At 51.4% G+C, this 13,789-nt stretch overlaps 1 protein-coding gene across 2 annotated transcripts; it reads right to left on the bottom strand.

Moving 5' to 3' along the window:
• Positions 1–13,503, bottom strand: Aqp7 (aquaporin 7). Of its 2 annotated transcripts, XM_041667693.1 has the most exons (8): positions 13,336–13,503; positions 12,175–12,249; positions 10,169–10,286; positions 2,624–2,750; positions 2,064–2,201; positions 1,728–1,846; positions 1,373–1,590; positions 1–1,073 (listed from the first exon to the last, which is right to left on the bottom strand). In XM_041667693.1, the coding sequence occupies exons 2-8, from the start codon at positions 12,198–12,200 to the stop codon at positions 821–823; spliced, it is 999 nt and encodes a 332-aa protein (XP_041523627.1). In that variant the 5' UTR covers positions 12,201–12,249; positions 13,336–13,503; the 3' UTR covers positions 1–820. The 2 variants fall into 2 exon arrangements, with proteins under 2 accessions (XP_041523627.1, XP_041523628.1); XM_041667694.1 differs by lacking the exon at positions 2,624–2,750 and having other exon boundaries at positions 2,064–2,217.
• Between the last annotated feature and the right edge of the window lie 286 nt (positions 13,504–13,789).

Below are 13,789 nucleotides of genomic sequence, written 5' to 3'. Positions count from 1 at the left end.
TTAAAATCTTTAATTAGAAAAGATGGGTCTGGAGAACTGTGGATTTGTTAGTTGATAGATGTTATCTGGCATACACAAGGCCCTGGGTTTGAGTCCCCTGCATCCCATATAAACTGGGTATGGTGGTGGACACCTGTAATCCCAGAACTCAGAAAGTCGGGGCCAGAGGATCCAGAGTTCAAGGCCAGCCTGGGCTACACAATACCCTTTTTCAAGGAGGGAGGTACAAAGCTAAAAAAGACCACTAAAGGCTCTAATGAAAGGGTTGAAATCCTGATGTCAACTCTTGGCCTTGCCTTCTCTGCTCCAAACTGGACAAAGGGAGAAGCAGAAGACCCTATAGTCCCACCCCAGGGCACCCCCAAAGATTCTCCAAATCTACCCACCACCTGCTACCTCTGGTCTTTTTCTCACTATCCCCCCAACGCATGCACCAATGCATGAAGGTCCACCAGTCTGTGTGGTGTTCTTTACACCATTGTGAGGCCCCGCCTAGACATTCTTCCAGGTCCACCCCTCCTGGAGTGGAAAGAATTGGAGTCTTTTGGTCCTGTGCCCCAGTATTAAGAAAAGAGCCTGGAAGAATAACCCTGGAATATTCCAGGCAGGCTGGTAAATGCCTGTGTTCCCAACACTCAGGAGGCAGAAGCGGGAAGATTGTCACAAGTGCAAGGCCAGGCTGCTCTACACGACAAGTTCCATGTTGAAATAGCTCCCAGAAGATCCCAGGAGTCCAGCGACAGGAGGTCCCAGGGAGTGAGGGCCACCGCGTTTGAAGTGTGCTTTATTGCAGTAAGGATATGGTCACAGAGAGCTCTACTTAGAAGCGCTCTACAGGCACCGAGTCACTTGGGGGTGGAACGGGTTGGGTGGAAGCTGGGGTCGTAGAGATGGGGGTGAGGAGAACCTTGGATGATGATACGGTTATCTTCTGGTCTCCCGCTTCGGCATTCTCCGAACTCTGAGGTTCCCGTGGTATACTGGAGTGAATTAGGCCCAGGTACACAATGCCACCTACGTAGGAGCCCAGGAGGGGTGCCACCACTGGTACCCACCACCAGTTGTTCCCGGCTCTGCAGGCAAAGAGAGAGAGGCCTGCTGAGGACACTGATGCCCAGGGTGCCATTTCTGTCCAGTTCAGACCAACATAGGGGGAACAGAGAAGCCATCCCATCAACCCTAAGGGACCTTCAGCCTGACAGCAACAACAGGATCCACATCTGAAGATGTCTGGGCCCCTCCTGATCCCAGACCTCCCGGAGACTTCATGAGACTCTCCTGAGCCGTCCGAACTGCTCATCTCACAGTCTCTGCATCCAGGGACCCCCCTCCCCCAAAAGCTGACAGGAATGGGGTCCGGCAGGGGCAGTACCTGAATACTTGTTTACCCCAGCCAGCAATGAAAGTGAAGAAGCGGGGAGGCAGGTCACGGGACGGGTTGATGGCATACCCCGAGTTCATGCCCAAGGACACCCCAATGATGCAGACAAGGATGCCTATCACCAGGGCCTCAGTCCCCTGAAGCGCTGGATTGTTCTGCTTGTCCGTGATGGCGAAGAGACCCAGCTGGAGCAACGCGGTCAAGAACACCTGGGGAGTAAACGCCATGGCAACCCGCTGAAGGCGTGGCCATGTCCCAGGTGCTCAGGCAGGACCCCAAATCTGTAGTGGCAGAGACATGTCTTGGTACAATCCCATCCAGAACTCTTTCTGTCCTGATCACTGACCTCATCCAGGAAACCCTGCCACAAGGTCATGTGTTCAGGAAGATAGGTGGCAAAAATGTTGGCGGTGGCCAGGGAACCAGTCACCAACAGGTTTCCGCCCGCAAAGTGGTCAATGGCACCTGTGGAGATGACAAGGGTTGAGTTAGTCCCCACGGGGGTCCCGGAAAGGAGGTTGTGGGGTAAGTGGCTGGGAATACTTCAACAGCTTAAATCTGCTAGGTTTTCATGTTTTTTTGTTTGTTTGTTCTTATTCTTGCAGGACAGGATACCAGGATGGAATCTAGCCATCTTTCAGAACAAGAGTCTAGAGACAGACCACCCAGGAAGAACACTCACCGTAGAATAGTAAGTAGGTGGTGGCCGCAGCTAAGAAGGAGCCTAGGAACTGGCCCAGCACATATATGGGGAACTTCCTCCAGGGCATCCGGCCTAGTGCACAGTTGGCAAAGGTCACGGCTGCGTTCATATGGGCTCCTGTCAAGAGAAAGAGCTGGATGGGCTGCTGGGTTAAAAGAAACAAACAACAAAATTAACGGCTACAGCATTTGCAACAGTAAAAAAGAAAGGCTACAGTGTGGTGTGTCCCCTTGTGACAAGAACTTCCTCGTTTAACCCTTAAAAGGCCATGCACAGCTAGGGCCATCATCTCCAGCTTTACCATAAGGCAAGAGAAGGCGAATGACTCCTTTGCCTAAGATAACCCAGCTAGTAAAAATGATGAGTCAAAGGGTTCCGTGAAGAGTTTGGGGAAGACAGGGTTTCCCGGGGGTTCTCCCTACGGGTCACCTACAGGGGCAGCACTAACTGTGCCAGAGAAGGGGCTTCCTGGAGGGGGCAGAAACAGCCCACCAGAAAGATTTGCTCTTGCCTGTAAGACCAGATAGGGGCTCACTCACCGGAGATGCCGCCTCCCACGTGCACGCCCATGGTGACTCCGAAGCCAAAACCCAAGTTGACACCAAGATAGCTCCCCATCTTTTGTTCTCCTAGAACCATATGAGCCACGGAACCAAGGCCAAACACCTGTGAAGGAGGGCTTCTGAGGGAGCCACCTGCCCAGCATCCCCCATCAGAGGAAGACTCAAACCTCAGTTTCCCCTCCTGACCACCCCACTCCCAAGTCCTCATTCCTGGGCCTCCCCAGCATCATTTATAAAGACCATGCCTTCTCTCTACAGTCTTTCCTTATAAACTTTCCTCCTTGGTACCTAGTGAGGCCTCTCAGACCTGAGTCAATGAGAGTTGGGTGATGGGGATGGTACGGGAAGGTACGGGAAGGTACAGGATGGTATGGTCAGATAGTTTGAAGTGGGGCCTCACGGAGGACAGCTGGTGTCCTCATCCTACAGGCTTGCCTAAGGAGGTCCTAATAGCCCATCTGAAAGAACTATTATTCTCCCCAGTTGACTATGGGCTATCTGAAACTGGATGACCTATTCAAGGTCATGTTACGTGTGACAGGATGAGCCAAGCATGAGTCTAGGAAGCCATCTGTGTCAACCCTTGCTGCCATGAATGCCTTTGTATTTTTAGAAATACTAAATCCTCAGGTAGTAGTGGTGCACAACTTTAAACCCAGCAACCAGGAAGCAAAAGCAGGGAGATCTCTGAGTTTGAGGCCAGCCTGACCTATAGAGTGAGTTCCAGGACAGCCAGGGCTACATAGACAGATACTGTCAAAAAAAAGAAAAGAAAAGAAAAAAAAAAACCAAAACCAAAACTAACTCCTCTGCCTGTAATACCCGATCCTACATCACATAACATTTAAGGGACCAGCAAGAATGGCTCAGCAGGAAAATGTGTTACAGTCAAGCCAATATGGACATGTACACACACGCGTGCATGTACATACACACACACACAAATAAATAAATAAATAATGTATAACAAACTTTTTTTGATTCTTTTCTAGACAAGGTCTCTCTCTGGGTAGCCCTAGCTGTCCTGGAACTAGCTCTTGTAGACCAGGCTGGCCTTCAACTCAGAGATCCGCCCGCCTCTGCCTCCCGAGTGCTGGGGTAAAGGCGTGCGCCACCATTTTCCAGTTCATAATAAACTTGTAAAAGTAAAAACACACTTACACTCAGATGGCGCTTCCTTAGGGATGTCCATGTCTCTGGACGTGAGTCGTGAAGAGATCCCTACTATCAGGCTGCTGGCCATCAGTCTCCTCATATGTGCCCTCTGAAGTGGGAGTCCCTGACCATGTATGGCTGTTACGTGCTTGAGTGTGGCTACTGCAGACTGAGATCTGCCATAGTGAAAATAAAGCACGCTCCAGACTTCACCTCCTTAGGATCGGAAATGAGGACCATTTCAGCAGTTTCCCACTGACTACACATTGGCCTAAAGTCTGGAATACGTGGGTTAACCACCATGGTGATTCAAAACATTTTCACCTGGTTCTTTTATCTTGTTAATGTGGCTACTACAAAGTATTCAACTGCATATCTGACGTTGCATTTCCCTGTACAGCTTTGTTTATGGGAGGGGAAAAAAAAGAAGGAACTGTGGATATGAGCTGGAACTAACCCCATCAGTGGATGACATCACCAGCAGAGGGCACGGGGCTGAACCTGTGACGTCACCAGCAGAGGGCACGGGGCTGAACCTGTGACGTCACCAGCAGAGGGCACGGGGCTGAACCTGTGAGGACTCATGGTGGGTGTTAGGAATCTCAGTCAGAGCCAAAAATGGAAGAAATGGAGATGGCATCCCAGGAGGGCAGAGTCAGCTCTGTCAGAGCAGCCTGAGTCACACGGATAAAGGTCTAAAGAGCAGTCTTTCGGGTGTGACACTCTAAAAGTCATTAGTAGGCACTGAATGTTGTGTCGCCAGGCTCTGGGGGCAGTGGCTGGGTCCAGAGGTTGAGAGGCACATGGTGGCGAGGAAGAGTCTAATTCTTTGTTTTGTTTTGAACACAAGGTCTCACTATATTCTGCAGAATAGCTTCAAGCTCCCAAGCTCCTAAGCTCAGCCATCCTTCTGTCTCAGACATACATCACTGTGTCCAGCAAATTTTGAGAGACAATGTTGGGTTCTGTCTGTTGTTCGAGGCACTAAGAGTGAAATTCAGACCATGATTCATGCAAGTAAAGTGCTGTGCCATGAAAAGCCGCAACAGAGGAGGAAGGATTGGAAGGAGCTGGCAGAGACTGGCGGCATGTTTGTGTCCTGTGTTGTAGGGAGGCTTTGGTATGCTCATAGGCAGAGAGAGAGAGAGAGAGAGAGAGAGAGAGAGAGAGAGAGAGAGAGAAGAGAGGAGAGGAGGGAGAGGAAAGAAAAGAGAGGAGAGAGGGGAGAGAAAAGAGAGAGGGGGAGAGAGGGAGAGAAGAGTGAGATGGAGCCGGGCGGTGGTGGCGCACGTCTTTAATCCCAGCACTCGGGAGGCAGAGGCAGGTGGATCTCTGTGAGTTTAAGGCCAGCCTGGTCTACAAGAGCTAGTTCCAGGACAGGCTCCAAAGCTACAGAGAAACCCTGTCTCGAAAGAGAGAGAGAGAGAGAGAGAGAGAGAGAGAGAGAGAGAGACTGGGTGGGTGACTGGTGCAGAGGTTGAGAGGTTCCTGGAAGGAAGCCATCTATTCTAGCTGAGGGGAGGTGAGAGGCACAGGCTGGGAGGAGCTGGGTACGGGGGCTGCCTGATGATCTCCTCTGGTGAGTGGGGGATCAAGCAGTCTTAAGAGTGGTGGCACAGCTGGGAAGAGCCAGGCCTAGTGTGGTGAAGGCCACCTGTGGTCCCCGCACTCCAGAGGCAGAGGGTTTGTCCTAAATGTTCTGCACGGTATCTTCCAGGCCAGCTAGGGTCCGGAGCTGTAAGTGTAGTGAGACCTTGTCTCTAAAAAAGAGGGAGGGAGTTAGGGAGAGAGGTCAGCTCAGCAGTTAAAGCACGTGCCATCCAAGTGCGAGGACCAGAGTTCGAATCCCCAGAAACCCACTTGAATGTGGTGGCCCACCGGTAATTCCAACCTCAGAAGGCAAGGGCAGGGATTATCTCCAGAGGGACTGGCCAGCAAGACTAGCCACATCAGCAATGTCTAGGTTTGATTGAGAGACCCTGTCTCAGTGAGGCAGAAGGGTGATGATTCCCAGCTTGAGTCCTTGGTCTCCATGTGCATACGCACACCATAATGAGAAATTTTTTTTTTTAAAAAAGCAAGCCACTTGGGCATAGTAGTACATGCCTATAATTCCAAATTTGAGGTTAGCCTGGACTACATAGTGAGACTCTGTCTAAAACAAACAAAAAAACTCTGGAAAGATTAGTGGCTAAGAGTACACACTGCTCTTGCAAAGGACCTGAGTTCAGTTCTGAGTTCCCATGTCAGGTGGCTCACAACTGCCTGCAACCCCATCTTCAGAGGAATCTGATGCCTCTGTGGGCACCTGAACTCACATGCATATATACACTGGTCAACATGCACGCATGTGCATGCACTCACACATACATACACACGCATACATTTGAACATAATTTTAAATGCAACAAACCAACCAACCTTAGGGGAGAAAATGAAACAACCACAAAAGCAGAGAGAGGCAGTTGAGGGGCTCCCTGAGTCCTGCAGGAGCCCAGGACAGGTGCAGGGGAGCCCCAAGATGGCCAGTCCAGGAGAAAAGGCAGCAGGAGAAAACAGGAAGGAGGCCAGTCCCAGGCTGACAGGCTGGGAGAAGCAGGAAGTAACAAGGCCTGGGCAAGCAAGGAAGGCCTTTAGACTGAAGGCCCTACTTCCTCTGTCTCACGTCAAAGCCACTGACTTTGTTGTTCGTTCTTGAGACAGGCCTTCTCACAGCTATGGCAATCCTCCTGCCTCCGTTCCCGGAGTTCTGGGATTACATGCATGTGCCACCACACCTGGCTTCCAAACCACTTGCTAATGATGATGAATGCCTGAATGAGCTTCACGGGTGTGAACCCAGCAGCAATGCGTGCCTGCATCCACCCAGCACACAGGTTTTGTGTGGAGAGTTGAATTAGGGAATTTCAGCTGCCCTTGGAAAATGACACAATCCGGGAATCATAAATGGCCTTCATTCCACTTTCCATGTCAACTGAGAGCTGGACCCGTAGTGGCTACACCCTGATACAAGGACCCTTATAGAAGGTGGCAAAAGCGCTTTGCCCCCTTCCAGCAGTCCGAGGCATGGGAGTTTGCAATCTTTGCCCTGTAACTCACAGGGACAGCCAGGTTTCCAGGGCCCTGGTGGCTCCAGCCCTTCCTCTCCCTGTCAGTGAATGTACCCAGTCCACCAGAGTGCCAGCAATGGTCAGGAAGCCAGCTCTCAGAACAACAACCTCGTCCCCGTTGCAGAAAATAGGGCCCAAGGTCACATTGGCCTTTTTTGGCACAACCTTTACCCTGGTGATTCACTGAGCTTCCTATAACCAAAAAGCCCCCACTTCTTGGCACTAGACAAGGAGCTAAAAATAACAACGGCACACTGTCCTCCCAAAGTTCTTCTTATAAGTGTTCCTCACCCCTCACAGAAAATCAGGGGAGCGAACGCTTATGCTCCCATTGAGCAGACGGGGCCTGAAGCCCCCCAAGGTGTTCTTGAACTCCCCAGAAACTAAAAGCAAGTGCCCTGCCCCAGCTGGAGGAGGGTTAGCCAGCCGAGCCCCTAGTAAGCCTGCCATCTCAGAGCTGAGTGATGAAGGATCAAGACATCACCCTTCGCCTGGATTTGACTTTGGCAGATGACTTTGTCTCGTAGAACCTTAATTTCCCCATCTGTAAAATGGGGTGACAACAGTACCTATCTCAGACTGGACATGATGGCACACACTCCCTTAGTCCCCAGCTCTCAGTGGACAGAGGGAGGTGGACTTTTGTGAGTCTGAAGCCAGTCCGGTCTACACAGTGAGTTCCAGGACAGCCAGGGCTACGTGGAGAGACCCTGTCTAAAATGATAGTAATAGCTCCTATCTCACAGGCCATTGCAAAGCTTTGGGGAGGGGCTTAGCATCCTAGTGCTTGGTAAGAGGCTGGGAAATGCAGGAAGGGGCAAGGCCTCACGTCAAAGCCTTGGCTTTGCTGTTTGTTCTTGAGACAGGTCTTCTCATGGCCCCTCAGGAGCTGCTCTCTAATAAAATAAAAGCTAGAGGAAGCCTAGCACGGTGGTAGACACCCTTAATCCCAACACTCGGGAGGTTGGGCAGGAGTTGAGGTACCCAGAAATATCCTGTTTTAAATAAACAAACAAAATTTTCAAAGGAAAAACAGTTGTTGTTTTTCACTTGTTGCCCAGCCTGGCACCTGGAGTTTGATCCCCAGGACCCACAGAGCAGAGAACCCACTCCCAAGAGCTCTCCTCCAGCCTTCCAACCCTCACTGTGGCATGTTTGCACCCACACAAAATAGAAAGACGCAAACACACCAAAGGAAAAAATTTAATTTAAAAAATTCAAAAGGAAGGACTGGGGCGAAACTTGTATGTACAGCTTCCGGGTTTGACCTCCGGACCCCATACTGCCAAAAGAAATAAAAAAAAGCAAGCAGATGTGGGCATGTGTCAAGCCCTGGGCAGTCCTTGCTTCCCCTAGGCACCCGCTAGCCTCCCACATTCCAAGGTTTAACAGCCTTCATAGGACTGGAATGTTTGGTCATGAATGAATTACTACGCCCTGGGTTAAGGAGGGACAAGACTGGCTGTCCTCTTCACAGCTCAGGAGCCAAGGAAGGTAGGGATGGAGGTGAGGGATTCAGAGAGGAGAGGAGAACGCCTGTCGATATTACAGAGAACCTAGTGCGTGCGCATGCACACAAACACAACACACACACACACATACACACACACGCACATGCATGCACACATGCACACGCATGCATGAACAATTTTTTAAGACTGTTTTTAATTTTTAAGTCCAGGCTGGAGAGATGGCTCAGTGGTTAAGAATACTGCCTGCTCTTCAGAGGACCCGGGTTCAATTCCCAGCACACACATGGCAGCTCACAGGAGATCCAACCCTCCCTTCTGGTCTCCACAGACACTTGCACTGGCATACATGACCCACACACGTGTGTGTAAAATCAAAATTAAATCTGCAAACGGCAAAATAACAAATAACAAGGAACCAACTCTCTGTACTGGGTGCTGGTACTTGGCCTCCTCCATGTACGTCTGCCGGCCCTGCCAGCAGAGACTCTAACTCTCTAACAGGTAAATGCACATGGAACTCAGACCCAGCTCCCGAACCCAGGACCTGGGTTTGCACACTAGGAAACTGGGAAGTCAGGCTTGGAGCCAGGGAGCAACCTACTCGGGCCAGCTGTGGATGGTCGGGGTTCGGAGAAGAGCCTACGTGTCCTGAGCCACTCCCCTGTCGTTAATTCTGAATAATTTTATAACCATCCTCCATAGTGAACTTTACCTCTTTCTCTGCCGCATCCGTGAGCACCAGAACTCCCTCCTCTAGCGACCTCCTGAGTCTCTCCACGACATCTCTTCTCCATCCAAATTAACTTCTCCTCTGGGTCTGTGCCGGGACTGTGCTCCGGAATGGCCCCTCATCTGACGCTCCGTCTGCCCTCTTCCCCATCCCTGGCTCTGCCCCCACCCACCCTCCGTCCTTCATAATGACACCAGCCTGACGACTGGCTCCTTTCCACAGCTGCCTCCTGACATCCAAACACGACCGTAACATTTGACTATTTTTTAAAAAGTGTGTGTGTGCGCGTGTGACGGCAGCGGGGAACACAAGCCCAGTGTGCTGTGGAGGTCAGAGGATAATCCTATGGTGCCCCTGTTCTCCTCCCGTCTTTACCTTAGATCCAGGGACTGAACTCGGGTCATCAATCAGACGTGCGCATCAAGCCCCTCAACCTGCTCAGCCATCTCGCCTTCTCTTCATTCCCCTGCTTGTTGGCCTCCCTAATTTCCCTCAGACCAATTCTCAAAGGTCTCCCCATCTTTCACTGTGTAGCCCAAGACTGGTCTTGAACTTGCCATGTAGCAACAAGACAAAAAGGACTCCAGCTCCCATTGTCCTACCTCAACCTCATCCCACAGGTGAGCTCCACCCTACCCAGATCTCTCCCCACTTTCTCTTGTTTGACTTGTTGATTCGCTGCATTTTGTTTTTGTTTGGAGACACTTCCTTGCAGTGTAACCCTGGCCAGCTTAGAACTTGCTATGTATACCAGGCTAGCCTCAAATTTGCCCCAGTCCTTGTGCCTCCGCCTCCCAACTGCTGGCATTGCAGACACACACACCCATGCCTTGCCTCTCCATCTCGTCACTATAGGTTCTCCTCTCTCCCTCATCCATCTATCCTGGTCCGTCATGAGTCCTTTTCTGTCCCCAAAAGACGCGATGATGGGAAAGGCCTCTCGACTTTCCTCTGCTTCTCTCCCAAGCTCCCAGCGCAGAGGCAGGGGAAGGACTGATATGACCCCTGGGGTGGACAGGTTAGAGAGCTGCCTTTGCTGCCTGCCCTCACTCACCATCATGACATAGGTGCTCATGGTCTCGGCCAGGAACTCCCGCACCATCTCCTTCTGCAGCACCTCCTGGATGTTCCTGAGCACGGGCCTTGAGGCCATTGCGGCGTTCTGGGTGGACCTGAAGCAGCAGACCAAGTCAACGAACGAAACAGTCAAGTCTACCTTCTGCCCATCGGCCCTTCAGCTCATGGCTGAGTTAATGGGTAACCTGGTAGCCTCTCCCCATGTACCTTCTCCTCCTGCCCAGGGCAGTAGAAAGAGCTGGGAGGAGAGATACCTGAGAACCATAGCGACATGGAGAGGAAGGATGAGCCAGCCAGTCCTCTTTCTCCCTCAGCCCCAGACGGAGCAGGTAGGAGGGGTGGACCAAAATGTGGCCCCTTAGCAAAGAGGATGGACCAGGAGCTGAAAGTGCAGTCTACATTGATGGGGTGGGGGAGCAGACGGGAAATAGAGCTTGACTGTGTCTGTCTCTTTCAGGAGTCAGAGCTGGGGGCCACAAGCCAGGGTTTAGGAGCAGTGGGGCGCTCTGCAGAGCACACGAGATATGGCAGAGGCTGATGCTAGTCTCTAGCAACAGTACTGGAGCCTGAAAAACAAATCCAGGGCTCTTTAGAAGATGGGGGAGAGGTTCAGCAATGGCACTGGGCTCTGCAACCAGGCCAACACGGAGATGTTTGCGGCGGAATGAACCGGGTGTGGGAGGGGGCAGAGTCTTACTGCCCCGTGTACCCTCAGTGCCAGGCCCACAGGTGGGCAGTAAGTATTGGCTGAATGGATGAGAACCAGGTGATCTACGTCTTGTTCTTAACCAGACGAACACCCAAGCTTCCTAAAGTGCCTGACGCTTGACAATCGCTTGTTCAGTAAAACCTCTATTGGAGAGACAGCTAGATGAACAGTGAGTTCCAGGCACCCGTGTCTGTTAGGAGGGCACAGGGCTGGCATGTGGGGAGGTGCTGGGTCTGGAAGATGAAGAGAAATGAGGCAGAAGTGTCTAGGTCGGCCTTGGAAAAAGAGGGTAGTGGTAGACTCAAAAGTCTAAGTATTTTAGGGTATCGGTGAGTAGATGTGAGACATTATGGATAGGGAAACATTAAGGACATGGCCTCGACTTCTGGCTGGAGGTGAGGGAGAGGGCACTGCTACTGAACCAAGGCCACAGGAAGAAGAGGGGGCATGGAGAAGGTTCTTTTTACCTGGGACCCCAACAGGTCTTATGAAGGGAGTCTAAAGCCAAGCAGGGGGCACATGGCTAAGAGAGCAGCGCAGGGGCTGCTGGGTCCCTAAGTCCGAGAGAGGACACTGCGCAAACATCGCGCTCCCATAGCAAGGAACAGAAAGAGCATGCGTGCTTGCCAGAGAGAGTAACAAGTCCTACAGAAACCTGAAAACCAGTGGAAGGGGGCCTGGGAATGCAGGGTCTGCCCAAGGAGTGTGGCTGAAAGCGGGGTCGGCACGGGGAGCCTTACTGAGAAGCCTTATAGGAAATGAGTGACCGTGGGGTTAAGTGTGCGGAGGGAGCTTCGGGAAGAAGGAACAGTTGCTGCAGGAGCCCGAGCAGGTGGACAGAAAGCAAAGGGGCCACAGTGAAGCCTGGAGAGCGAAGAGGAGAGCGAGGCTTGGGGCAGAGGACGAGGCGGTAAAGGGAACCTAGCCGCGGCCAGTGCAAAGATCTGGCTTTTATTTTACCCCAAGAGAGCTGTGCCCGAGTCAAAAAAGTGATAAATTTGGCTCAGCTAAGTGCCATTCGGGAGAGTCAGAACCTGTTCACCAATCCTGGATCCTCATCTTGAGCTTCCGAGCTTCCCCTAAGCCCAGGGACCTGCTCTTGGCTGTGCCATGGGACGTCAGAGAAAGGTGAGCTGGGTCAGGGGCTACTGGGTAGGTGGGAAAGAGGGGGCCCAGGAGAGCAGCTGCTCTGAGGGAGATGCTGAGACAGGACTGGGATGCAACCGAGGTGCTATGGTCAAAGACGGACTGGAGTGGGGGATGAGGATGCTTACCGCCTCGGCTGGACTGTCTGAGACATCGGATGTCTTTCTGGTTTTTAGATGCTGTGGAATCAGTGGAACCTAGGACTGAGGGACACGGAACTTAACCCCACATTCCCACCAGACCTCAGTTTCCCAGGGAAGAAGCCACTAGGCAGCTCTTGCCAGTGTTATGCCCCAAGCCCAGGGAAGCTGAGGGAGGGGGTAGAGGGAGGGAGAAGAAAGTTCTGCCTCAATCACTTGCTAGGGGTCCTGTCGTCTCACCCCCCTCTACCCATGCTGTCTCAGGACCTTGGACCTCAAGACCAGGCTCTTCAGAGATCCTCCTTGTCTTCCCAAGTCTGACATCTATAGCTTTGGATAATGTAATGCCCAAAGTCTGCCCTTCCACCTTTCCTAAAACTTAGCCTGTATCCTATTCATCTCTCATACCATCAAGGTAACTCTTGAGTTGCCCTCAGCCAGGCTCTACCCAATTTTCTCTGGATGAAGTGTCAATTTATATATATAATTACAAATAATATATACAAATAATACATAATATACAAATAATAAATACAAATAATATGTTCGTATATTATATATTTTTATATATTATATATTATTTGTATATTATATATAATATATATAGAATTTTTTTTATTTTTCAAGACAGAGTTTCTCTGTGTAGCTTTGGAGCCTGTCCTGGAACTCACTCTGTAGTAGATCAGGCTGTCCTCGAATTCTCAGAGATCCATCTACCTCTGCCTCCTGAGTGCTGGGATTAAAGGCATGTACCACCACCACCACCCCACCCCCCAGCATCAATTTATATCCTTAACTCTAATGGCAGAAACCCTAGTCCTGACCCAGCCTCTGAGGACCACTCTAGAGCAGAAGTCAGCAATGGACCCATCTCTGACTGCTTCCCTCCTGCCGTCTTCAGGACTGGATCCTCAGCTGCTCCCTCTTCCCCCCACCAGGAACAGCGCAGCACACCCTCCCAGCTCCCCCTCCACTCAGCAACTCTGCCAGAACCAAGTTACAGCTGGTCTGTCCGTGTCACACAGACACATGGGACTGAACCAGAACAGAAAGTCATACTCCAACTCCTGATGAACTTTCTTTCCCAACAATTCCATAGTCACCCCTATGTGGTCCCTGCTGGGCTTGTCCCACCGCATCCCAGCCTACCTGCAGCCCACTCACTCTGCCTCCGTCTGGGCCCCTTCTGCTAATGTCAAAACTGGTCTAGATTCTGTCCCTCCATCGCTGAGGCAGGCTCAAGCTGCGGCTGGAGTTCTGCCGTCTTTAGGTGCTCAGTTAGAGTCTGCCTCTTATCACTGCCCAGGGTGGCCCTGAGGCCTGTTGTGCTCCTCCAGGGAAGAGGTCAGTAGGGTATGGGTTTGGCTCATGCCACTTAAGCTAAGTCCATACACAGTGCCCAAAATAGCATCCCTGCGCTTGCCAACAGCACTGTGGGGATTGGGTTCTTGAGGCAGCCCTTGTGAGGTCAGAATGGAATTCTAGGCAGGAGTTCTGGGTCATAGTCCCAGAGGAAAGGCCAGTCCTATAAGCCAAGTGTCTGGCTTATCTCTACGACCAGACCCAGAGGTATAGCCTGCGGAAGTGCGCAGAGGCTCCTGTA

The sequence above is a fragment of the Microtus oregoni genome, unplaced genomic scaffold (genome assembly GCF_018167655.1).
Source record: "Microtus oregoni isolate MIOR12 unplaced genomic scaffold, Mior012 000017F_ref0000208, whole genome shotgun sequence".
Taxonomy (NCBI): Eukaryota; Metazoa; Chordata; class Mammalia; order Rodentia; family Cricetidae; genus Microtus; species Microtus oregoni.
Note: the sequence above shows the minus strand (reverse complement) of the source record. Positions and strands in the feature narration are given on the sequence as shown.

Bases quoted from the DNA above. Each gene is read 5' to 3' on its own strand.
- Aqp7 (XM_041667693.1), bottom strand. From the start codon at position 12,200: ATGTCTCAGACAGTCCAGCCGAGGCG. The intron at 1,591-1,727 runs GTCAGTGATCAG...TTTACTCCCCAG, and splicing joins GGCAGGGTTTCCTGGATGAG to GTGTTCTTGACCGCGTTGCT. The intron at 1,074-1,372 runs GTACTGCCCCTG...CTTTGCCTGCAG, and splicing joins TGGGGTAAACAAGTATTCAG to AGCCGGGAACAACTGGTGGT.